The 23,838-nt window shown below is 48.4% G+C and overlaps 1 protein-coding gene across 4 annotated transcripts in view; it reads left to right on the plus strand.

Moving 5' to 3' along the window:
- Positions 1–23,838, plus strand: part of DNMT3A (DNA methyltransferase 3 alpha) — a 2,120,215-nt gene that overhangs the window by 760,159 nt on the left and 1,336,218 nt on the right. For 2 of the 4 annotated variants that reach the window (XM_078650035.1, XM_078650036.1), the window contains exon 7: positions 21,099–21,245. The exons of 1 other annotated variant lie outside the window; for it this stretch is intronic. In XM_078650035.1, the coding sequence (XP_078506161.1) occupies positions 21,099–21,245 (147 nt within the window). Of the gene's footprint in view, positions 1–21,098; positions 21,246–22,812; positions 22,833–23,838 lie in introns of those variants that run through there. One more of the 4 variants, XM_078650042.1, reaches the window with a different exon arrangement.

Consider the following 23,838-nt stretch of genomic DNA (forward strand, 5'->3'; position numbering starts at 1 on the left):
CTTTAGAAAAATTTAAGGACAAACTTACCAGGGTGGACCACAGAGATATCGAGAGGTGTTGCAAGAAGGAGGTTTGGTGGCTAATCAAATCATTAGTGTTGCAGCTGACGTATCAACCCTATGATCTGTGCCAGACGTTCATCCTGGCTTTGGCTTACTGCACTAAAGCCAGAGGTTCAGCAACAGATCCTAAATCTCCCTTTCTCTGGATCTTCCTTATTTGGCATGCATACAGATGACGAAATGTCAAGAATGAAATCTGAGCTAGACACCTTGAAAGTGGTAGGTCTTGAGAAAAAAAAAAGTTCAGGGGCAGATACAGGCCTCACGACCGCCAGCCTTTCCATCAGAGGGTTCAAACCCTTCTGTGGCAGAGGCACCAACAGCACCAAGCCAGAACCCTCTATCAGGGGCGTTGCACCACCAGAGGTAGAGGGGCTTCACGTCAATCTGCTACCTCAGCAAAAGCCCTATCAAAACAATGAGCAATCTCTTTCCCAGTCGCCGTTTCCCACTCCAGTGGGGAGAAGTATAGCCAACCACCTGGAAGAGTGGCGCAGCATCACAAACGATCAATGGGTATTAAGTACGCTGCAGAATGGGATTTTCTCTATGTTTCCATCATCAACCTCCAGAGATCGCTCCAGCTAAGACTGTGTGCTACCAACTGCAGGTACTACAGCAGGAAGTATCCACTCTCCTACGAACGTCAGCCATCGAAGAAATTCCTATATCTCAATGGAGTTGAATATACTCAAGGTATTTTCTAGTGAGAAAGGTCAAAAATCTAAATTCAGACTGTTAGATGGTGGCAGGGATCACGTGGAGCACAAAAGGGTTTCTCTGCAAGGTCTCTGTTTATTGCGAAAAGTCAGGCACACAGTAAGGAAAACAAAAGGGCAAGTATCCCAGTTAGTGTCGCCTTCAGGGGAATTAGCTGGCTTCTCCTTGGCACCATCTGGGCGACGTCCTCTCAGCAAGTTTAAGGATGTGGGAGGAGAAAATAAAAAAAAACAAGCACTACCATTAGTGCGCGTTTCACTGGGGTAAATGGGGGGAGTGAGGGATCAATGCACAGAGAAAACCTGGAGTGAGGGACTGGGAACTGTCACCGGAGAGAGGAGAAGGAAGAGCCCTATGCTGACTCGAAAGGATTTCACAACAGCCTAACTCTGTTGGTTTCCCGATCTGAGCGGCAGGGTTTTGGAATCCCGCCCCACTCCCAATTCCCCATAGCCATGCAAGAACCTGTTCGAGCCACGTCCCTCCTGGGCCGTGGTAGGATGCAGCATCCTCTCATCGGCCTACTGGTGTCTCGAACTGGTGGTCATCGGGTCCCAACGTCTGCTTTGGTCCATGCATCGATTTTCCTCTGTTCTTCAACTCCTGGACTTCCTCCTTACAGATCTCCTCCTCTTCCTCCAGCCGCTGAGTCTTATCCGATTTGTGGAAAGAAAAATCCGACCCCCGGGGGGTGGGGTCTGCAGAGCTTGAGCTGGAGTTAAAGGGCCAGCTGCGGGACTCCTCTAGCTGGTCTCGTGTTCCAATGTGAACATCAGTGTCCGGGAGCTGAAAGAGCTCAGTTTTGAGTAGGGTGCATGGGAGAGTCCTCGACCGGTGGAGGCAGCGTCTGACACACCCCAACCCTAGAGTCTTCCCGGTCGTGGATGGCAGGAAAGCGAGAAAGAAAGTCAGCATTTGAGTTCAAGGAGCCTTTCCGATGCTGGATGTCAAAGGAGAAGGGTTGTAAGGAGAGGAACCATCGCATCACACAGGGGTTGTTCCCCTTGTTCCTAGTCATCCAAACCAGGGAAGCTTGGTCGGTGTACAGTGTGAATCTATTCCCCTCCAAAAAGTACCGTAATTTCTCTATTGCCCATTTGACGGCCAGACACTCCTTTTCCAGGACCGGATAATGGACTTCCCTGGGGAATAGCTTACGGCTTACAAAAAGGATAGGGCGTTCCACTCCATCATTTGTGAGCTCCGATACCCACATCGGGGGCGTCAGTCTGTAGAATAAATGGGCGAGAGTAATCTGGGATATGAGGACAGGGCTTTGGGTAATTGGCACATTCAGTTCCTGGAAGGCTGCACGGACAGAGGGGGTGACAGGTGGTGTGTGGGAGTTCTTTTTTTTAAGAGGTCTGTGAGAGGGGCAGCAATGGCTGAGTATTGTGGGATGAAGCGCCTGTAATATCCTAATAGTCCCAGGAAAGCCTGGACGCCCTTCTTGGTGGAAGAGAGAGGAGGCTTGGTGATAGCCTTGATTTTTTCGGTTTGGGGTTCTATACAGCCATTCCCTAGTATGTAACCGAGATACTCCACTTTGGTGAACCCCATTCGTGACTTTTTGGAGTTAACGTGCAACCCGGCCTTTTCCAGCGCTCTGAATACCTGGTGACAATGTTCCAGGTGTTGCTCCCAGGTGGAGCTATAGATGATGAAATGATCCAGATAGGCAGGGGAATATGCTTGATGGGGCCGTAGTACTCTGTTCATTAATCTCTGAAAGGTGGCTTGGGCACCGTGTAGATCAAAGGGTAGTACAGTGAACTCAAAAAGGCCCTCAGGGGTAGTGAAGGCCGTTTTCTCTTAGGGGGACCTGCCAATACCCCTTGGTCAAGTCTAGAGTTCAAATGCACTTGGCGTCTCCAAGACGTTCAATGAGCTCGTCCACCCTGGGCAAAGGGTATGCATCAAGATTAGAAATGGCATTCATCTGTCGAAAGTCGATGCAAAACCTGATGCTTCCGTCCGGTTTGGGAACCAGGACGGTAGGAGAGGACCAGTGACTTTGAGATGGCTTAATGACCCCCATTTCCAGCATATCTCTGAGCTCAAGGGACACTGCTTTTCTCCTGGCAGCAGGAATCCTGTAAGGCCGTAGGCGGACCACCTTGTCAGGAGGGGTTTCGATACGATGTTCGCCCAAGGTGGTTCTGCCGGGAATGTCGGAAAAAAGCGGGGCATATCTTCCCAAAACGTCTTGTAAGGACTCCTGCTGTTGACATGTGAGTTGTTCATTCACTGCTAGCTGGTCTAGGGTACAGCCTGTTGTACTGGAGAGAAGCGTAAGCTGGTTTGTTACCGACGGGGGTCCTAACCATTTTTTTTAACAGATTGATGTGATAAGACTGGACTTGGTTAGGGCCGAGTTGAAGTCGGTATGTTGTTTTACCAATGGTTTCCACAACTTTATACGGACCCTTCCACTCGTTCTTTATTTTGGCTAGGGAAGGTATACTAACGCCCAGTCGTCTACTTGGAAGGACCTCCACTTGTTCCCTTTGTCATATTGTACTTTTTGTTGGCTTTGGCTTTTCTTTAAGTTGGTACGAGCTAGGTTTCTTAGCTTACCCAACCGAGACTTCAGATGCTGGGTATATTCGAGTAGGTCTGTCGTCTCGTGTGGGTTCCTTCTCCCAGACTTCTCTGGTCATCTCCAACAACGTCAGAGTTCGTCTTCCGTATATCATCTCGAAAGATGAACACCCAAGACTACTCTGGACTTGTCCTCTTATGACAAACAGAGTAAGCGGTAGGACCTAGTCCCATTGTTTTCCTTCAACCTCCAGCATCTTTTTTAGGGTACGTTTCAGTGTCCCATTGTACTGTTCTACTAAGCCGTTGGTTTGTGGGTGATAGACCGAGGTTCTTATTTGCTTAATGTATATTATCTTACAAACCTGTGCCATGAGTTTTGAGACGAAGGGAGTGCCTTGGTCCGTGAGTATTTCTTCTGGAAACCCAACACTTGAGAAGTATTCCAGAAGTCTATTCGCAATATTAGCAGTGGTAGGTGCCCTAAGCGGGAAAGCTTCCCGAAATCGCGTGCAGTAATCGACCAGCACATATTAGTGTCCTCTTGTGGTACGTGGTAGGGGACCTATGAGATCCATTCCCACTCTCTCGAAGGGCTTTCCACTTGTAGGTAAGGGTTATAGGGGAACGGCTGGCGGTCTATAGGGTTCTTTTTTTGACAGATGGGGCATTTTTGGCACTACTTCTTGATCTGGGCATAAATGCCAGGCTAATAGAAATACCTCAAGAGATTTTGTGTTACCTTCTCTGCTCCTAGGTGACCTACTAGTAGATGGGAATGGGCATAGAACATGATTTGTTCCTGGAAGTCTCTGGGGACGAGTAATTGGGGTTCTTCGTCAGCCCCGGCGTCCCGATACAAAAGTCCGCTGACTATTCGAAAAGAAGGAAAAAGGGGAGTAGGGTTGTTAGGCGCTGTCCATGATTGCTGGCAAGGCAGGGTGAGAGTGGGGTCGTTGGCTTGTGCCCAATGGAAATCCTTATTATGCTGCCAGGGTTCTTGTGTGAGAAGAGCTCCCGTGATCTCCCTCTGGTTGCTAGGTTAAGTTGCGTGTCCTTTTTTTTACCCTATCCAATATTAGGGACATAAACTGGGGGTTGTCTGTTTCAAGAATCAACTGTTCAGGAAGGGTCAGTAACACTCCAATGGTTACTAGAGAAAGGGAACCCTCTGGGCATCTAAGGGGAATCCTTGCAGTGGGATATGCCCTGATGTCCCCGTGAACACATCGAATAAGGGTCCTCCCACCTGGTGATATCTGCCCTTCTTCTATTAGTTCAGCACGAATGACAGACTGTCTGCACCTGGAATTAAGGAAGCCATTGAAAGGGACCCCGTTTACATGAACACTTACATAAAAACAGGACCCCCAACTCCTCGGTGTACATGATGCTTCTTGGGATACAGCTTTCATCCATCGGTTCGTCCACTGGTTTTCTGGGACATGTCCGAGCGATATGGCCCCATCCCCCACACTCAAAGCACTAGGGACCTCGCATAAGAAGGGCTTCTGTTCTCGGAGGGGGTATTTTGTCTGGCTCTTTTATGAGGCGCAATGGTTTACGGGCTGTGGGTAGGGTTTTTGTGGATTTTTCTGGTTCCCAGGGGGTATTACGGGGTTGGGCCCGGGAATATGAAGTAGCCATGTCCACAGCCTGCTCCGGAGTCAAGTTGGCGTGCTTCCTGAGCCATCGTTGAGTGGTGTACAGTAGAGCTTCGATGAACTGCTCTAGATAAATGGCATTCATTATCTCTTCTTTACTACGATCTGTTGGTTTTAGCCACTTATCGGCTGCTAATTTAAGTTTAAAGAAGAGGGTATTTATTTGTATTATCGCCCGGCGCCCACTTATCTTTTCGAAATTCATTCTGTAGGTCTCGGCGCCCATGCCTAAATGGTCAAGAATGATTGTTTTGACCTCTTCATATGGGGTAACTCCTCCGGAATTTGCCACCTGGTAAGCCGCTTGGGCCTCCCCGGAGAGTAACGGTGCCAGGAAGAACAGCAATTTGGCTACTGGCCATCCCGATGCTCTGGCCGCTCACTCAATGTTTAATAGAAATGCATCTGGGTCCTCCCCAGGAACGTATTTCTGTAAGGATACCGCTGGTGTGGAAGGGAAGACTCTATTGGTCTTGTGTGTCCCGCTGCCCTGTGCAGCTTCCTCGCCTACTTGGAGAAGAGCGTCCATTTGTCCTTTCATAAGGTCCTTGAAGAGATCCCTGTCTGCCTGAGCGGCAGTCATTTTGTCTCTCGACAGCCCACTCCAGTTTTTCTGACCCTCCGCTAAGTGTTGAATCAGGGCCTCCATTTTGGACTCACAATGGACGGTTGAATCCCACTTCTGACACCATATGTTAGATGGCGGCAGGGATCACGCGGAACACAAAGGGGTTTCTCTGCAAGGTGTTTGTTTATTGCGCAAAGTCAGGCACACAGTAAGGAAAACAAAAGAGCAAGTATCCCTGTGCTGTCGTCTTCAGGGGAATTAGCTGGCTTCTCCTTGGCACCGTCTGGGTGACGTTCGCTCAGCGGGGTTAAGGATGTGGGAGGAGAAAAGAGAAAAAAACAAGCCCTATCGTTAGTGCGCGATACACTGGGGTAAAGAAAGGGGGGGGAGTGAGGGATCAATGCACCGAGAAAACTTGGAGTGAGGGGCTGGGAACCGTCACCGGAGAGGGGAGAAGGAAGAGCACTATGCTGACTCGAAACGATTTCACAAGTCAGCCTAACTCTGTTGGTTTCTCGATCTGAGAGGCCGGGTTTTGTATTCCCGCCCCGCTCCCAATTCCCCCTAGCTGTGCACGAACCTGTTTGAGCCATGTCCCTCCTGGGCCGTGGCATGGCGCGGCGTCCTCTCGTCGGCCTCCTGGCATCTCAAACTGGTGGTCGTCAGGTCCCAACATCTGCTTCAGTCCTTGCGTCGACTTTCCTCTGTTCTTCAACTCCTGGACTTCCTCCTTCCTGATCTCCTCCTCTTCCTCCAGCCGCTGAGTCTTATCCGATTTGTGGAAAGGAAAATCCGACTCCCAGGGGGCCAGGTATGCAGAGTTTGAGCTGGAGTTAAAGGGCCAGCTGCGGGACTCCTCTAGCTGGTCTCGTGTTCCAATGTGAACATCAGCATCCAGGAGCTGAAAGGGAGAAAGAGCTCAGTTTTGAGGAGGGTGCATGGGAGAGTACTTGAAGTGGTAATAGGTAGGGAAATGTATTTATATTTTTTAATATATTTTTTTTAAGTCTACAGCCATGTACAGCAGTAGTTTCACACAATTTTGTGAAATTTTTGGGAGAAGACTGCGTTGACCGGTATCACTAAGTTTAAATGCCTTATAACTTAAAAAAACTTATCCTAATTAATTGCAGTACCCAAAAAGCATCATCTCTGCAGCATAATGTGTAATCCTGTCAAATTTCATGTAAATCCATTCAGCAATGTTCTTATTAGGTCAAATACAATAGTCTATGGAAGATGCGTTTGTAGAAAAATGCATTTTGGGACCCCCTTTTGTCTATGCACCCCCTTAACGAATCACCACAAAAATGTACATCTCAATGTAGGAAATGCTTTAGGCCTGGAAAGTTTGGTGGTGATTCGTCAAATGGGTGGAAAGTTGTTAGGGAGCTAATATAGAAGGAATTCCTATCTTTGGAAATACTAACTATAACTACAGAGTGGCATTCTGCTTTAATGTGATTTCTATCTTTTTATCGGTTATATTTGTTATGTATTTTGTTTATTGGTTCACATAATCATTTTTTATGGAACATTTCTTTATTAGATTTATATTTCCAGATCAATTAGAGAAGCAAAGTACAAACATACAACATAGGCACCACAGCCGAGGTGGTTCGTGGATCAACAACAATGCAAGACAAGTCACATTAGCGTAGGTTACGATAATAGAGAGTCCACCAGATCCACATCCTCCGGTTTAGTGAAACAGAACTAAACTGCAAGAAACACACCCCCCCCACCTCTCAACTCCTTCACCCCCCCCCCCTCCCTCTCCCCACCCTCTCCCCAGCTGCCGGGTCTGTAGAAAGTAAGGTCTAAGCCATCTAATCCCTATGTTGGGCCACCGTGTGTTCCTCCTACGTGCTCTGGAGCCTCCCCCTGCCTGGAGGGCGTTGACTCGGAGCCGTCCTGTGCTGACTGGGAGTCCTGTCCCACCATTTCCTGAAGCATTGCCCCCCAAGCCAGTGGGACCTCAGCTAGTTTGCCATCCCTCCTGGTGTTCCGCATGTGCCCCTCCTCTGCCAGTGCCCACTCCTGCAGGTCCGCTCTCCATTTTGTTAATGACGGGCCCTGTTGGAACAACCAATGGATCGCAATACGCCGCCTGGCTATAACTAAGCCCAAGATCAGAAATCGTCTGCTCACTTTCCGCTTAGGATCCCTAGGAATCAAGCCCAGGAGACAAGTGCGCGGGTCCAAGTCCACTATCCATCCCCGTCACTCTTGTCAACTCCTCCAGAACCGACACCCAGTACGACTGGATTGTTGGGCACACCCACACCATATGTATGAAATCCGCCTGTGCCCTGCTACATCTGGGACAGTGGGATTCCCTGGCGTTATCAATGCCTGGAGCCTCTTGGGCGAGAGATAAGTCATGTGTATAATATTGTATTGAATTTGCTTGAAGCGGTTACACACCGAGACCTTCCGCACACTCTTGTGTATTTTTTCCCACTCTCTAGGAGTAACCTCTTACGGACAGACCTGCTGCCATTTGTGTTCAATCGTCAGGGGCCCCAGCTTTTTATCCTCCCTGAAAGCCCTGTACAGGTGAGTCACAAATGTGCGTCCCCTTGCCATCGCGATCAAGGTAACCAGGGTGCGGGTGTGCGCCGGAGCCTCCGGGAACGAGGGCCAAAGTTGCCGCGCCGTTGCTGCTATTTTAGCATACTGCGAAAATTGCCCCAGACCCAGCTCGAAGGATGTCACCGCCTCCTGGTAAGTGATGAATTTAACGTCTGGGTAAAGGTCGTACAACGTCAGGCAGTCCCCCTCTTTCCACTTGTTGGTTGACATGACTTTACCCATCTGAGCGAAGGGTGGCAGCAGCCAGAGATCCATTTTAGGGGCGAACGGTCTGTCACAGATCAGGCGTCGTATCACTCTATTCCATATCGAGGCCCCCAACCGCACCAATGGAGGGCCGTGGGCACGTTGCTTCCCTACCTGCCACAAAAGCGCACCCAACTGCCCGTCCCCGTATGTACCTGCCAGTAAGGACCTCTCCCACGAGGGGTCTGGGGTCCAGCCACGCGATAGCATGTTGCAGTTGTGACGCAAAATAATAAAGTTCTAGGTCTGGGACTTCTAAGCCCCCCTTGCCCCAGCTACGCTTTAGAACCTCTAGACTCACCCTACACCGCTTCCCATTCCACAGTAAGAGGACCAGCAGGGAATCCAATTCCCCGAAGACCCGATGCAGAAGCTCATAAAATGAACCTTGCATTGCGTACAGACAACGAGGGAGGACCACCATTTTAATCAGGGCAATCTTCCCCATTAGAGAGAGCTTAAGGGTGTTCCAGAAGGCGATACTCCCCTGCAGACCCCGGATTATCCTCCCCATGTTGTGCTGGAAGAAGACTGTCTCGTTCCGTCCAATCCATATTCCCAAATAGCGAAGTGTGACCTCTACCTATGGAAGGCCCATCTCCGGGCACTGGACCCCTTCCAAGTCGGTCTGCTCTCCAATAGCGTATAGCTGTGATTTTGTTTTATTAACTGCCAGTCCAGAAGCAGCTGTAAACTACGACAGTGCAGCCATCAAAGTCGGTAATGACTGCGTCGGCCGGTTCAAGTAGATCAACGCATCATCAGCGTACATGGACACCACATGGTCCACATTCCCCACCCTTATGCCCTGACCCTCATGCACCTTGGGGAGATGACAGGCCAGCAGCTCTGTTGCCGGGGCAAAGAGCAAGGGGGAGAGCGGACATCCTTGCCGCGTCCCCCTCGTGATGGGTATTATGTCCGACACGTGTCGTCCCGTGCGGACCCTGGCCACTGGCTGAGCATAAAGCAGCTTGATCCAATTTACAAACCCCTCCCCCAACCCCATTTTCAAAAGTACTTTCCAGAGATAGGCCCAGCGGATCGAGTCGAACGCTTGTTCGATGTCAAGAAACACTAGGGTGTTCTGCTGTGCTCGTCCTCCCACAGCTTGCATCACATGGGCGAGGTGGCGAATATTTCGTAGCGTATACCTGCCCGGAATGAATCCGGACTGGTCATCATGGACCAGACGTCAGAGATGGGGGAGGAGTCTGCTTGGCAGTACCTGACTGATAATTTTTAGATCCACATTTAACATGGAAATGGGCCTGTAGGAGCCGGGAAGAAGCGGATCCTTACCCGGCTTGGGGATCATAACCATCATTGGTGCCCGCATGGAATCTGGGAGCAAGCCACTATCGTGGGCCTCCGCCACAATTTCAAGGAGCTTCGGGATTAGGACCCCCTTATACTCCTTATTGAATTCGGAGGCTAATCCGTCCATCCCAGGGGACTTTGCTGTCTGCAGGTGGGCGATCGCCGCCTGTATTTCCCCTTCGCGAAGGGGGCCACCCAATGCCTCCTGACTGTCCACTTCTACACAGGGCAGCTGCAACCCCTCAAGATAGACATCCACGCCCTCCAGGGCCGTGGGGGGCTGGGACTCGGTATATATTTTACATAAATGGGTCCGAAATACATCATTGATCTCCCGTTGGGTATACACCATCTGGCCCAAATCCGTCTGCAGAGCCAAAATCGGGTGGGGTTGAGTTTCCTCCCGAATCAGACGTGCTAGTAACAACCCTGCCTTGTCACCCTCTGCGTACCATCTTCGCCTACTGGCAGTTCTATTAAATTTGCCCAGCGAGACCCACGTGTCCCCCAGCTGCTGGCGCATGTCTGTCCACTCGGGCAGCCGCTCCTTGTCTGTGGGAATGTCCCTTTACAGCACCGCCAGGCATTCCTCATATCTTTGGAGGTCACACTCCAACACCTTTTTTACCCCCACCTCAGTGGACAAACATATCCCCCAAATTACCACCTTTATTGCATCCCATTCAATCGCCCTAGTGCTGGCTGAGCCCCAGTTGACCTCCAGGTACGCCTCAAGCTTCTGCAAAATTGCAGCTTTGTAAGTCGGGTCGCCCAAGGCTTAGGTATTCAGTCTCCATAGTGGTATTGTAGGTCGTGGGTTGTCTAACGAGTACGTAAGCAGAAGTGGGGAGTGCTCAGACAAGTAGCGGGCCAAATATTGTATTTCCACTATCCGGTGCATTGCCGTTTCCTGAAGAAAGAAATAGTCCAGTCTACTGTGAGTGTTGGCAGCCGGTGTGTGGCACGAGTACACCCGGCGAGATGGATTGCGGTGCCTCCATACATCTAATAAGCCATAATGCCGGAGCATCTGGCCCATCGCTTCTCTCGTCCTAGGCTTGGCATCTAGTTTCGGGGGTTACCTATCTAACTCCCCATCAAGGGTACAGTTAAAGTCTCCTGCAATAAGTAATTCTGTGTTCGGGTCCAGGTCTACGTCTCCCAGGACCCGACCCAGAAACTCCCCATCATCACTGTTCGGGGTGTAAACATTTACCAGACATATACTACGCCCATCTAGTGTCCCCACCACCACCACAAACCTCCCTTCCGGATCCTGCTTAGTGTGTGTGGCCCTGAAGGGGACTCCCGGCGCCACCCACATCAGTGCCCCCCTAGCGAACCCAGAGTAAGATGTGGCGAAGAACTGCCCCCACCATCTACGTTGGACATATTTGAGACAGTCTCCCCAAAGGTGCGTCTCCTGTAGCAGGGCTATGCTTACCCCACATCGCCTAAGGTAGGTGGCCACCCTGATTCTCTTAATCATATTATTGAGCCCTCTGATGTTCCACGTTATCAGTTCATATCTGTGCATATCGCCTGCCAAGTGTTAACAGTTCATAATATTACAGCACCAGACTAACACACGAGGGTCCCTCCGTAGCATTGCAGTGTGACCTCCCACAATGCAGACATCCTATGTGTCCCATAAAGCAACTACATTCAGACCCAGCAGCAACCCCAACAAAACCAGAACAGGAAACCCCAACACCCCCCACCCACAGGCGGTAGTACAGCATTCCCCCAACCCGGCCCTGGTCAGAGGACTGAGAACCCCGCCCCAAAGCTCCACCCACCCACTATCCCACTCTCTTCAACTTATAATCAACAGGTAGAAAAACATAAATATGCACTTTCTCAATTCCAGAGGAATCCCTCTTCCCTAGTTAGATGTTCAGCCGACTGACTGATACCACACAGTCCCGCCCGACCAGTGGTCTAGCCCGACCGCCTCAGTACTCTACAGTCGGCCCTTTAAGACTATACTTGGCGCAATAGTGGAACCCCCCCAAGAAACAGGGTGCGAGTCCCCCCCTTCCCCCCAAGTCCCCGGGCGAATGGCCCCCGTTAGAAGTCTCTTAGGTCCGAGCAGTTCCCTCCGGGTCAAAGAATAGATATTCACAGTGTCCAAGACCCCACTTTGCCTGCTCTCACCTCCGGGTCCGCCAGTCATTCATCTCCAGAGTTCTCCAGGGCCGGGTTGGGGGCACCACCCGACTCCGACAGCGTTCCCTGTACTAAACATAATGGGGCGAACTGGTTCTGAGTCGGGATCGCCTCCAGGTCCGCCCGGAGAGTCCCGTCTGGGCCCACCGTGATACGCCCTCCCTCCGCTTGAACACGGCCTCTTGGGTGTGGATCTCCCTCTCCACTATGGTGGGTCCGCCGCCGCCCACTCCGACGTCTCTGCTCCTGCCATCCCTGTGCTTGGTCGAGGCCTGCCAGACCCAACGAGTCCATCCAATCCTCCGCGTCCGACGGGTTAACAAAGAAGTGAGTCCTTTCGCCATATTGCACTCGGAGCCTGGCCGGGAAGAACAGGCTGTATTTAATATTCTGGCTTCGCAGCCTGCGTTTGACCCTTAGGAAGTCGTTCCGCTGATCCTGCACCTTCCTCTTATAATCCGGGAAAATATGGATCTCGTGATTGTCAAATCTGGGCGGGCCCTTATTGCGGACGTGTTGCAGGATCGTGTCCCGGTCCCTAAAATTGAATAGCCGGGCTATTATGGCTCTAGGTGGGGATTCTGGCTTCAGTGGCGGCCCCAGGGTCCTATGAGCCCTCTCCACTGCAAACATTTTGGAGAGTCGCAGATTCGGGAATACCTTGCCAATCCAGACTTCGAGGAATAGGTCCGCCGCCGGCCCTTCTGTCCGTTCTGGAAATCCCAGGAAGCGAAGGTTATTCCTCCTCTGCATCTTCTGCCCTATCCTCCAGTCGGGGCGTGTGATCCTGAAGAGCCGTGACTGTCTCCCTCAGTCGGCGGACCTCGGATTGCAGTGTGCTCAGGTCTCCCTCAGTGGTGGTTACCCTGTCCGCCACTTTCCTAAGGTCCAGGCGCAGATGATTGATGTCCATGGCCATCCCGTCCATTTTGGTTTCCAGCGCCACCCTGGAGTCACGGATCGCCCTCAAGATATCAGCTTTATCCCAGGCTGCTGCGTCCTGGTGGGTCCCCAACTCTCGATCTGGTCTGGGGTGCTCCGCCCGTGCTGGACCTGGGGCAGTGTATTGCATGAATTTATTTGTGGGGCACCCCTCGTAGGTCGGTCATTCCCCATATCCGTCGGCGGGTGGGTGGCGTCCCCGGCTGAATATTCGACCTCAGGGGCTCCCAGGCGACCCCCAAAGCCCGGTCAGCTGCGGTGTGATGCAATCCCGGCCGGGACCTCCTCGTGCGTCGCGTTCAGCTCTCTACGCTGGTTATGTAGTCTTCACGGTTTCGGCCACTAGCCACCGTTCATGTTGTTTCAGCCGCCTCACGTGCCACATCCAGGCCCCTTCAATCACTGCCACATCCGTATGCACCTGCGGGACTGGGGTGCTTCAGTCAGGCCGCCCGAGCACGGGTGTTAAAACAAGGTAGATATAGGCCGCCACTCCCTTAGTCCCGCCAGGACCTCACATCTGGGCCTCAGAAATCCCCCAGTTGGACAGCCGGATACCGATTCACCACTGCTGCACCCCGTGAAGGGATCGGGGGCCACCCGGGCACAGTATTTCACGAAGAAGAGGGGGGAGGGGGCAACCTGCAGGCAGCCGCAGCCGAAGTATAAGCAGGTCGCACCTTCCCAGCCTTTCGTGTACTCTGTCCCTCAATCAGCAGGATCACCGCGGCATTAACAATCGCCGTCCGCTCTCCTAGCCGTAGGCCCAATCCCGACCTCGTCAAGGCCCCCTCTGGCGCACCAGCACTCCTCACCTCCACCACGGCGGAGCACAGCAGGGCACAATCGTCCGTCGGCAGAGGGGAATCGTCGCTCCGGTTGCCCGATCCTTACGGGCACCGGTCAGTTATGGGCCCCCGCGCCGCCCCCAGGCAGCCGCAGCCAGGGTGCGAGCAGGCCGCGACTCACCGGCCCCGCGCGGAGTCAGCCGCCGGGGTCCGCTGCAGGCATCCAGGGCAGCCAGCCGGCCATGCACCGATGTCACCAGACGCTCGCACGTCCCCGCCGTTGTCCGCTCCCCGTCCAATCCTGTAGCTCGGGAGCACCTCCACTCTCCAAAGTCCCCTCGGGCTCGGCGGCACGCCTCACCGACACGGCAGTGTGCAGGCCGCCATCTTCCGGATCAGGGCTCTGGCATGTCCGCTGCGAGCCGCACGATATTTCTCCGTTGCGGGCAGTCTTACTAGCACTGCTTGGACACCGATGAGGTCAGGGGGGCCCCCACCGCTGCACCGATCAGGAAGGCACCACTACGCAAGGATTTATAAAGGATTTATGTAACATTGGGGCAGGAGCTATACAAAGATACGTTGAGCCGGCCATTTTGTTAGGCCACGCCCTCTCACATAATCATGTGACTATAAATGTGTCTTTTAGTTGTTCATGTAGTTTATGTATGCAGTCTAGTTTATTTTATGGGCTTCCTTGCCACTTGTAGTAGTATTGTGCTACATATGAAGGCCAAAGAGAATGACAAGTAATCATTGATTTTGTTATAACAATTGCGATTATTCTTTTTTTCCTAATCGCCAGTTATCATGTCCTCCATATAGTAGTTTGTTTGGCTCACTGCTAGGTCAACTTTTAATTTTGTTGCACAGGGGTACATAAGCAAGATGAATTTGTTAGGCTTGTTGGGACACTTCAATTTTGTGAGCATGAGATCATGCAAAGAAAATGTATGTAGACTGAGATGTATTCTACTTGTTATGTATTTGTTGTGAGAAGTTGGCCTGATATGCAGTGCTCACTATTCTAGTGATCACTATGTATCAGTCCAAACAACCCTTATTGATGATTGGTTGTAAGTCAACCTTATAGACCAGCTATCCTAGTAGCATGGATACGAGCAGTCTAAGGCTAAGACTCTAGAGGGCGTGTTAAGCCAGCTGTTTTACCATCACATTACCCCTTGAACACCCAGTGAAAGGACACCACACAAGTGTTATGAAAATAAACAATGTATTTATTAGAATCACAACAGCCCTGTACTCTTTATGAGGACAGGGTGCTAGGCACACAACAAAACTCTTACGAAAATACTTAAGTTAGCACAGTATACACAAATGCCCGAGGGGCACGAAAAACCATATACTCTGAAAGTGGAATGTGAAATTACCAGCAGGTAAGTACAGTACTAATAGGCTTTGGAATCGCTAGGACTTGACTAGGGAATCGTTAGATTACTTCTAGGAGGCCCAGGGGACTCGGGTGCAGAGTGTGCACTCTCACGCGGGATGCGGGACAAAGTCTATGGAAGCTAGTAAAGTTAAAGTTAGTGTTTGCGGGCGAACCCGACCTGGTAGGAAGAAAACGACAGTGGATCCTGACCCTTGGATAGTAAGGCTATGCTGGGGCACCGAAATGCCGAAGTTACCTAGCCCAGGGGCTGCAGCTGCATAGGTCTCAAAAGACGTCGGGAATCCTCGTCGACGAACCAGGAGCCTGGAAGAAAGATGCTGGCAGGCGACCAGTGAAGAGAGTTCGAGTTGATCCAAGCCTGGATCTGGAAGATGGATGACACCTGAAAGCAGAGGGGACCAAGTTCGTGACTACTAGCCAGTAGTCAGTGGACCCCAGGAGGGCACCGGATGGTAGTCACCTCGACTAGGTGAGTGGGCGACGCTGTGCTCTGCAGATCTCACGGACCAGGAGGCGTTGTCGGCGACCAGGATGGAGAGGCGAGCTGTCCCACGATGGATGAAGCTGTCGGCGTCGAAGAACCCAGGATTGGGCAACAAAGCCTTGGCTAATTCAAGCCCATGCGGTGGACTCAAAATGGCGTCTTGAGTGGACCAGGAGGGTCCGGGGTGCTCCTCTTCTGGAAGGGAGCAAGAGCCAGTCTGGAGCAACCAGACTAGCAGCAGTGATGTCGTCGGGTGTCGTTCGGAAGGCCACAAGCCAGCGGGCTAGTAGCCAAACAACGCGGTGAGCAGCAAAAAGCAGAAGGGCCCCACGCCGATCGTGGAGATGCTGGGGGGCTGCTCTTCGGTGCTGAAGCTGCTCAGGGTCGGGGCTTCTCGGACCCCAAAGCACTCGCCAGGAAATTACTCGGCGGGCTTGCTGTGCAGAAGTCGTGCAGTCTTGGCAATAGTCAGTCCCTTGAGGTCTCGTCGCACTCACGGTTCTCAGCTTGGCTGTAGAGGTGAGTAGAGGTCGGAGGTGCCAGGGAAGCCGGGTCTTGTCGAGCTGGGCAGTCGGATTCCGGAGGAAGGACTTACAGCAGACCGCAGTGTTCTTGCGATGCTGCCTGCGGATGCAGGGTGACTACTCCTTAGTCACAAGGGAGAATCTTGAAGAAGGAAATCTTGAAGTCCTTTCGCAGAAAGTCGTATCTTGATTCCAAAGATGATCTAATTTGGAAGGGGGCCTGCTCCTACCTTTATCTGGGAAAAGGGGGCTGGCACGCGACTAAGTCCTGCCCTATGGGTGGGACCAGGAGGGGGGTGGTTACACCCACTTCCTTGGCGGGCTTTTCCCCAGCTCAGGGTCTGGAGTGTCCCTGGAACTGGTTCAAGCCGGCCTATGCATAGTGAGCACCGGGGTGCCACTTGCAGTCACCTTCCTCTGTAGCCCTGCCTACCTGGAATACACAAAACCCTGTCTGGGACGGTGCTGGCATCACCCCAGGCAGGAAACCCTTTGTCCTTGCCTCCTGCTCTGGGAGGACTCCCAGCAGCAGGAGGGCAGACTTGTGTCTCGGTGGCAGCATCCATTTTGTGGATGCTAAGGCTCTGTCTGACTTTAACCGGGGTTACAGGTTACATACATGTCGTGTCCCTCTAGAAGGGTGGAATGCTAACCCCGTCGCCAGAATTGGCGAGGGGTTAGTATTCCAATTCGTATGACACCTTACTCGACATGTTTTGATAAAGCGATACCAGAGTTGGCATATAACCGCGAGGATTATAATGCACTTAAGAGTATATGGTATGCGATATCATGGAAACGGCTAAGGGATGGATCCCGAAAGCCGCAGACAGGCTCAGCTCATGCCAGAGCACTATCTCACACGATTCCAAGCACTCTGCCTCCAGGATTGTTAAGGCCTGCCATAGGAGTGACTGATAGGAGATCTGTGTGCCCATTTAGGTTTAGATATAGGAATACTATATCTAAAGCAAAGGGTGATTACACCACCTTGCCCCAGCTGTTGTGCAGCCAGTTGTGTCAGATTTGGATGGCCAGCCAGGGGTGGCATAATACATGCTGCAGCCCCTGGTAGGCCCTGGGTACACCTATGCCCTGGGTACCTAAGGTACACTGTACAGGGACTGATAAGGTGACTCAGTATCCAATTAGATATGTACCTAGGGTACATGGAATCCATTTTACAGAGAGAGCAGTAGGTCTGGGGTCCTGAATAGCAGGGCCCCAGGTCAACTAAGTCAGAAAACCAGCAAAACACCAGGCAAAAAGTTGGGGGCAACCATAGTCAGGGATCTACCTTCCTACATTTGTTTATAGGTTTCCATTTGCATGTGACCATAAATGAGAATGGCAATTACTGCCTCCCCATGACTTGCCATGCCTTGCCTATTCTAAGAAAAATACCCCGGCTACCAATCCTCAGGCCTGTGATTTTCAAACCTCTGTACATTGTCCATCGCTCGTTGTATGGGAAGGTTACAGAACCTACTAAATGCACTCCAGTTAGAGCTATCAGCTCTGCTAGAACAGTTTTATTAAATTCTTTGTTTTCACATAAGAATTTTTGGTGGCTTATAGTTTTCTGTACAAGTCACTTGTACAGAAAACTATCACTTGTACTATCCCACGCCACATTTAACTGACCACCAACAATCTACAGTTCAGAATGGCCCTTAAAATATGGCTATTTCGCTCATCATAGCTTCTCTGTAGCTTGTTCTTTTTCATAGTACTGCATTGACATTCTTTGCAACAGTTGAGCTCCATGAGAATCCTCTCTGTGATATTTTTATATATATATAATATATATATATATATATATTTATGCAAAAAAGAAGGAGAGAACTCTGGGTAGTTTTCAAGTTTAGGTGGAAAGCAGCCCCTGTTAGAGCACTCTCAACACCAGCGACACTCTAGATCTGCTCACCTCAAATGTCTGTTTTTCTATCAAAGTTTTTAAGCATAGGATTAGCACAGTGCCATCCACGCCGAGATAGAAAATTACAAAGTCTTTTGCAATTTATACAGCAAAGTCTTTAAGGATAGGACTAGTACAGTGCTGTTCTTGCCGAGCTGTAGAATTACAAAAGCCATTTATCACTCCAGGCACAATATTACAGCTTAGAATTGGTGAAATACTAACTCAAGCCAACCTGAAATGAGTAAAAGCAACCCCTGACACAGTGTTTCGCTCTAATTAGAGCTCTTCAGAGAGGTATAGCTTTGTCCAGATACAAGGGAGCACCCAGTATTAAGTCAAAACAAAACCCTTTCAGGCATAGAATGACGCATAAATTATGCAAAAAAGAAGGAGAGAACTCTGGGTAGTTCTCAAGTTTAGGTGGAAAGCAGCCCCTGTTAGAGCACTCTCAACACCAGCGACACAGATTCCAGACAAGACTTTTCCTGAGTGCACACTTACATCTACCAATATTATTATAATCATGATTTTTAGCCATGTATGTAGCACACAACTGTATCACCTCTGGGCACTTAAAGAACAGTTTTTTGCTCTTTTTGGATGTCAAATGAAGCAGATCTAGGATTAGCCCCTCCGATTTGAACCTGTGGCTGGCAGATTATACACTTATCTAGGGATATTATACTGGGGTCATAAATTGTGGATTTTATGCAGCTGCAGCAGGCTAGTGCCAGTATTGGAATTGGGAATTCCACTTTTAAGACAGACTGGAGCTTTATGAAAGGTCGCAAAACCTGGACAAGGGCTTGTCACATGTAGTAATACAGTACTGGCATTTGACTTGCTTTTCCCCAGCAGGTCATACATTTCAGTAGCGCTAGTAAGTCAGGAAACCTTCCTCTATACAAGAAGTCCTGTGTTTCTGAAAGGCTCGCCTGACTGAGACTTTGTTAGTTATGCTTTTCAGAGACGCTGCACCCCAGGGGCAACAGGGACACTTTACAGAGTCCTGAGGTTCCGTGCATGCAAATCTTCCCCTCTCCAACAATCTTGAACCCATACTTAATTCCTCCCACTCACTACACTCCTGGTGTATTCAAATTCACATATGTAACTTTTTTTCATTTTTAAACGTATTACCCAAAAACAAAGCTGTCACGTGGGTTTGGAGGGGCTGGGAAGCATTATGCTCCTGACCCGAACTTGATAGGGTCCCGTGGTTGATAATGAGCCAACTTACATGGGCGTAAAACTAGGTGGTGTCAGGTGCCATATTTTCTGTTTTTTTAACACTTAAGATACCGGTTATTATGGAACCTACCAAAAACAGAAGAAGCATCCGGAGGGTCTCTAATTTCTTTGGCCCCACGCCTTGCAATTGCTTCTGGCAAACCTGACCCAAAATAAAATTTAAGCAGAAACGGTTTTAGCAATATCTTAACATCTCGATGGCCATCTCAAAGGCACTCACCCTCCTCCTCCACGAATATCTATGTAATTTGCTTAGAAAGAGAAATTGCCCCGATCTACTGCTAGTGAATAAGTAAAAATGTATTGTTTGTATTTTTGTAATGGTTTTCTTTAATCATAATCTAATAAAATATTTTTGGTTAGTTACCCTTTTCAGTCATTGCTCTTATCAAATTCTTATATATTATAAAAAATGCAGGAATGTTCGTGTAGGGCAGAGTTCCCAGTGTGACAATTTTCAAACACCCGGAGTCTGTGCAAAGATTACATCAAACACCCGGAGTCTGTGCAAAGATTACAGGTCGGAAAAGTTTAATCTTTTTACTGCAAGTGGTTTATTCCTGGGTCTGAAGCGTAATTACCGTGGTTTTTGGTTCATGTACTAAGTAGTAGTTATGAGACACAAGTATTATTGAAAGCTGAAAGCCATTATAGGGCTGAAGCCAATCCTATTTTTGTAAGACAAGTTAGAAGTATCACGGGCTTCACGTTTTTTTATAATTTTTTGTGATAGTGCTTTAGTTCACAATTCATTACTTTCTTAGCCTAATTGTTCTATAATAGGATTACTAAAGAGGTGCAAATCTCCAGGGAGAATTTTCCTAAGTTGTGAAGATAAAACGTGGTTGGGATGTCCTCAAATCAGTTAATCTAGTTTGTGGGCATTAACAAAAATGTAGAAATGTAGAAATATACGCTGAGTTTTGAAAGAAGTGTTCAAACATAGATTCTCTCTCACTTAAAGCATGAAAGAAATGTTGCTTTCTTTACAGCAAAACTGTGTCTGAATCAGTTTGCAGTAAAATAGTATAGGGGCAAATTTCTAGTTTAATGGAAGATTTCACTAAACGCAGATTGTACTTACAAAACTATTGCCCGTCTTCAGGAAACATTTTCATGACCTTTTTTCTTGTGTTTATACCACTTATAGTTTCAATTTGATAAGCCAGTTCATTGAAGACCTTATAAAAAGTTCAATCACTTGCTTCTGTACACCTGAGGTATGAAGGTTATTTTACAATAAGTTAATATCATGGCTTTAAACAAGCTGGTTCCTTGATGATATTGTATTATTTTCAAGATATAATCGTTTCACAACTGCACTTCAGATATTTTGTAGGCAACATATTAAAGCAACCGCTTCTTCCAGCACTCATAAAACACGCACTTCAAATGGTATTCAGAAGAAAATATCAGTTATTGTAGCTATAGGGATGCATGCGTACAGTAAATGGCATCCATTAGATCAGCCCTAAAATTCACTTTTCTAAACTAGATGTTTCTGAAAAATTTAAATTGGTTGCAATTTTTCTTTTTTTTAATAAAACCCATCCCAAAGCACTCTGGAAGTTGTATGTCTCTACTTGTTATCACACAAAACCAAGCCCATGAATGACAAAAATAGTTGGGGCTAAGCCCATTCAAAGATGGACCTATTGACTTGTAGCTATGTGGGTCCTATGTAGCTGAGATAAAGGTAGACTGACAAATGTAACCCTTGTTAGATCAGCCCTTGCCCATTCCTACCATCTCCCCTCCTACAATCCTCCTGTCCTCTGCCCTACCCCACCAAAAAGCAAAGAAATTACAAGGAAGACAGAAAAAACAGTAGAGACACATCTAGTGTTCCATTGGTGTACTGATTGTCTTTCTAACTGCCTTTGAGCAGGGATGTCGAGGCCGGCAGCGTGGAGGGTTGGGCTCTGATCTCAGCCTGCGTCAGAGGCCCCAGCAAAGACATACCTTCCAGGCTGGGGACCCATATTTCATCAGCAAGAGGAAGAAAGAGGAATGGCTGACCAGATGGAAGAGGGAGGTAAGGAAACAGATTCTGACTCTAAAGCAGGCTCATGCAGTCGGTGTTTATAATCCTGGTCACAAATTACCACATGAAGCAAAAACAATAAACTAATTGTTGGGGAAGCTGCTTGGTTGAGGTCTGGATTCTGTCAGGAGCAGATGGTCCTGATTACTTTTTGAAATACACACCGTTCTCACATAACACTAGCAACATTTTTATCACCGTTTCCCCATTTCTTGGATTTGCTCATTTAAGCCTTTTTTTAATCTAATCACTTCTCATCTGTCCGTGCCATGGTCGTCTTTGCAACAATGATGGGGATTTTTTCAGGTTACTCTCCTTTCCATTGTTAGGCGCTCAGAATGCCTCTGCAAGTAAAACACATTATTACGCACTTTCACGTTCTGAGCTGTGTTGAAACGGTTGTGTCCTCAAAGAACCTACTAATCAGACACTAATGGTGGAATAGGCCAGAATCAGACTAGTGCCTCATGTGACCCATAATGGGACGTTCCAAGAGCTCGAAAATATCTCAGTTACTTGATGTACTTACTGGGGGAGGCTGAGGAAGCAACAGAAATAGCATTGCCCTTGCCTTTTTGATTTTCATTGAAGCTCATTGCCAGCAAGAGATGGGCTTGATGTATGCCTTGAAGGTTATTGTGCTTCCAATCGGACACTAATAATGAATATCCATTGCTTAGCCACTTCTCTGGGTGCTTGACTAAGCCAATGACTGCAGGTATCAAGAAAATATGCATGTGCTCAAATTGTTGTAATGGCGCATGCTCAACAGAGCGCGCTCAGCTGCAAGTGGAGTAACCATGTATTCCTTTACATTCATTCTGCTATTTGGATGATGTTTCATCAAAATGGTGGACCTCAAACGTATGCATGCATCCCTTCTATAGCTGTCATTATACAGTACCATTTGATGGCAGATACAGCTATGTTAGTTCTTAGTTCCTTTTGCTTTACTGGCAACCCAAAGAACTTTCAGGTACAGTCAAAATATCTCACAAATCCCCCCGCAAATCCTGGATCAGTTACAGCAGTTTATACTTTGATTGCTACCAGGCATAGGCACAGGTGTGAGAAAAAGTGAACCGGTTTATTATTGGATGTTGTCAGTTTGTAGGGAAGTGATCACCTACTCTTCGAAATCTTTCCCTTTGATCTTTGTTCACAGACTACCAAACCTTTAAAAGCACTTTAGTGGACTTCATGACTAAGTTGTCTGAGTTTTGTACCCCTTCAGTGCCATTTCTATCCTATGTAGCCCCAACTCTCCAAATGATAGAGGCCCCGATTGGGCATGAATTCTGATTGTGTTGCTTTGCTTTTTACGAAGGGATTTAATGTAATTATTTCATTGTTTTAACTTTGAGCTCATGCTAACAGGGAAGGGGAGCAATGAGATTAATTACAGAAACAACATTCATGATAACGTATTTAATGAGGCCTACCATAGTTGTCTGCTAGAATTATTTTGTAGTAAAACATGTATTTTCTTCGTTAGGCAAAGCTTTATGTACAAATCAGTGCTATTTGAACTAAAACAAAACTCCCTCATACTTGTTTCATTGACTGCCAGTTAAGCAGGTAAGAGTTCAGTGTTACCCATCATTTTGTTTGGTAAACAATCATACATTTTGCTGCAATACTTTATCCTGATTATGATGATTAATAGTACTTGAGTGATCTGACGAGACAACAGCTGCAAAAGTATATTTTCACAGCACTTGGAGTTAGACCAACAGGTTTGGTTGACATAGTTGTTCTTTGGTATAATCAACAGCTCTTCAAGAAAACAGATCCCAAAGAGACCTACTTTAGTGAGATTTCCATGAAGGACGGCAAAAAAATTAGATATGGGAGAAATCTTTGGATCTGTATTTTTGGGATGCATTCTAGTGTAACACATTTTTCTGCAGATGTGAATCTAAATGAAATCCTAGAAGAATATGTTGCATATTATCATAAAGTGTGGGGCCCCAGAGAGTTGCCACATTAGTTGTTTGTGAAAGAAAGTCACCAATTGTATTTGGTGGATGTAATTTGATCAGAATTATTTTAATCAGAACATAGCAGTTATATCATTTCTAAACGTGCCAGTTTTCTAAATAGTATGGTGTGGGCAAGCTTGCTAAATACCATGGAGAGATTTAATCAACCCAGATTGCAAGCCTGACCATGGTATCTGGAAATAAGCAGTTCTTCATAAATGTTTATTAGGATGAATTCCATCCATTACTTCTCATGGAAACATAATTGGAAGTCACTCGGCTAGAGATTGTGCTCAATGTGACTTAAGAGTTGTGTGGCTATGGTATTTGGCTAGCATGGGAGGATATAGCTTGACCAGTAGTTTAGGACCAATGGGTCATTGTTGTGTTTAAAGCAGTAATGATCTGAAGGTATGTTCAGTTCATCTGGCATGCCCCTTAACAAAACTGATGAGGGTTCAATTTCTGGCGAGATTGTCTCTCCTCCAAAGGGGGCATGGCCTCCGCCACTGCTCAATAAATTGGGGCGTCCACAGCCTCATTAAAGTCATCATCCCAAGGGAGGTCGGCCAGAGGGTCTTCCATCCCTTGGGATTCATCCT

This window comes from Lissotriton helveticus, chromosome 6, assembly GCF_964261635.1.
Source record: "Lissotriton helveticus chromosome 6, aLisHel1.1, whole genome shotgun sequence".
NCBI lineage: Eukaryota > Metazoa > Chordata > Amphibia > Caudata > Salamandridae > Lissotriton > Lissotriton helveticus.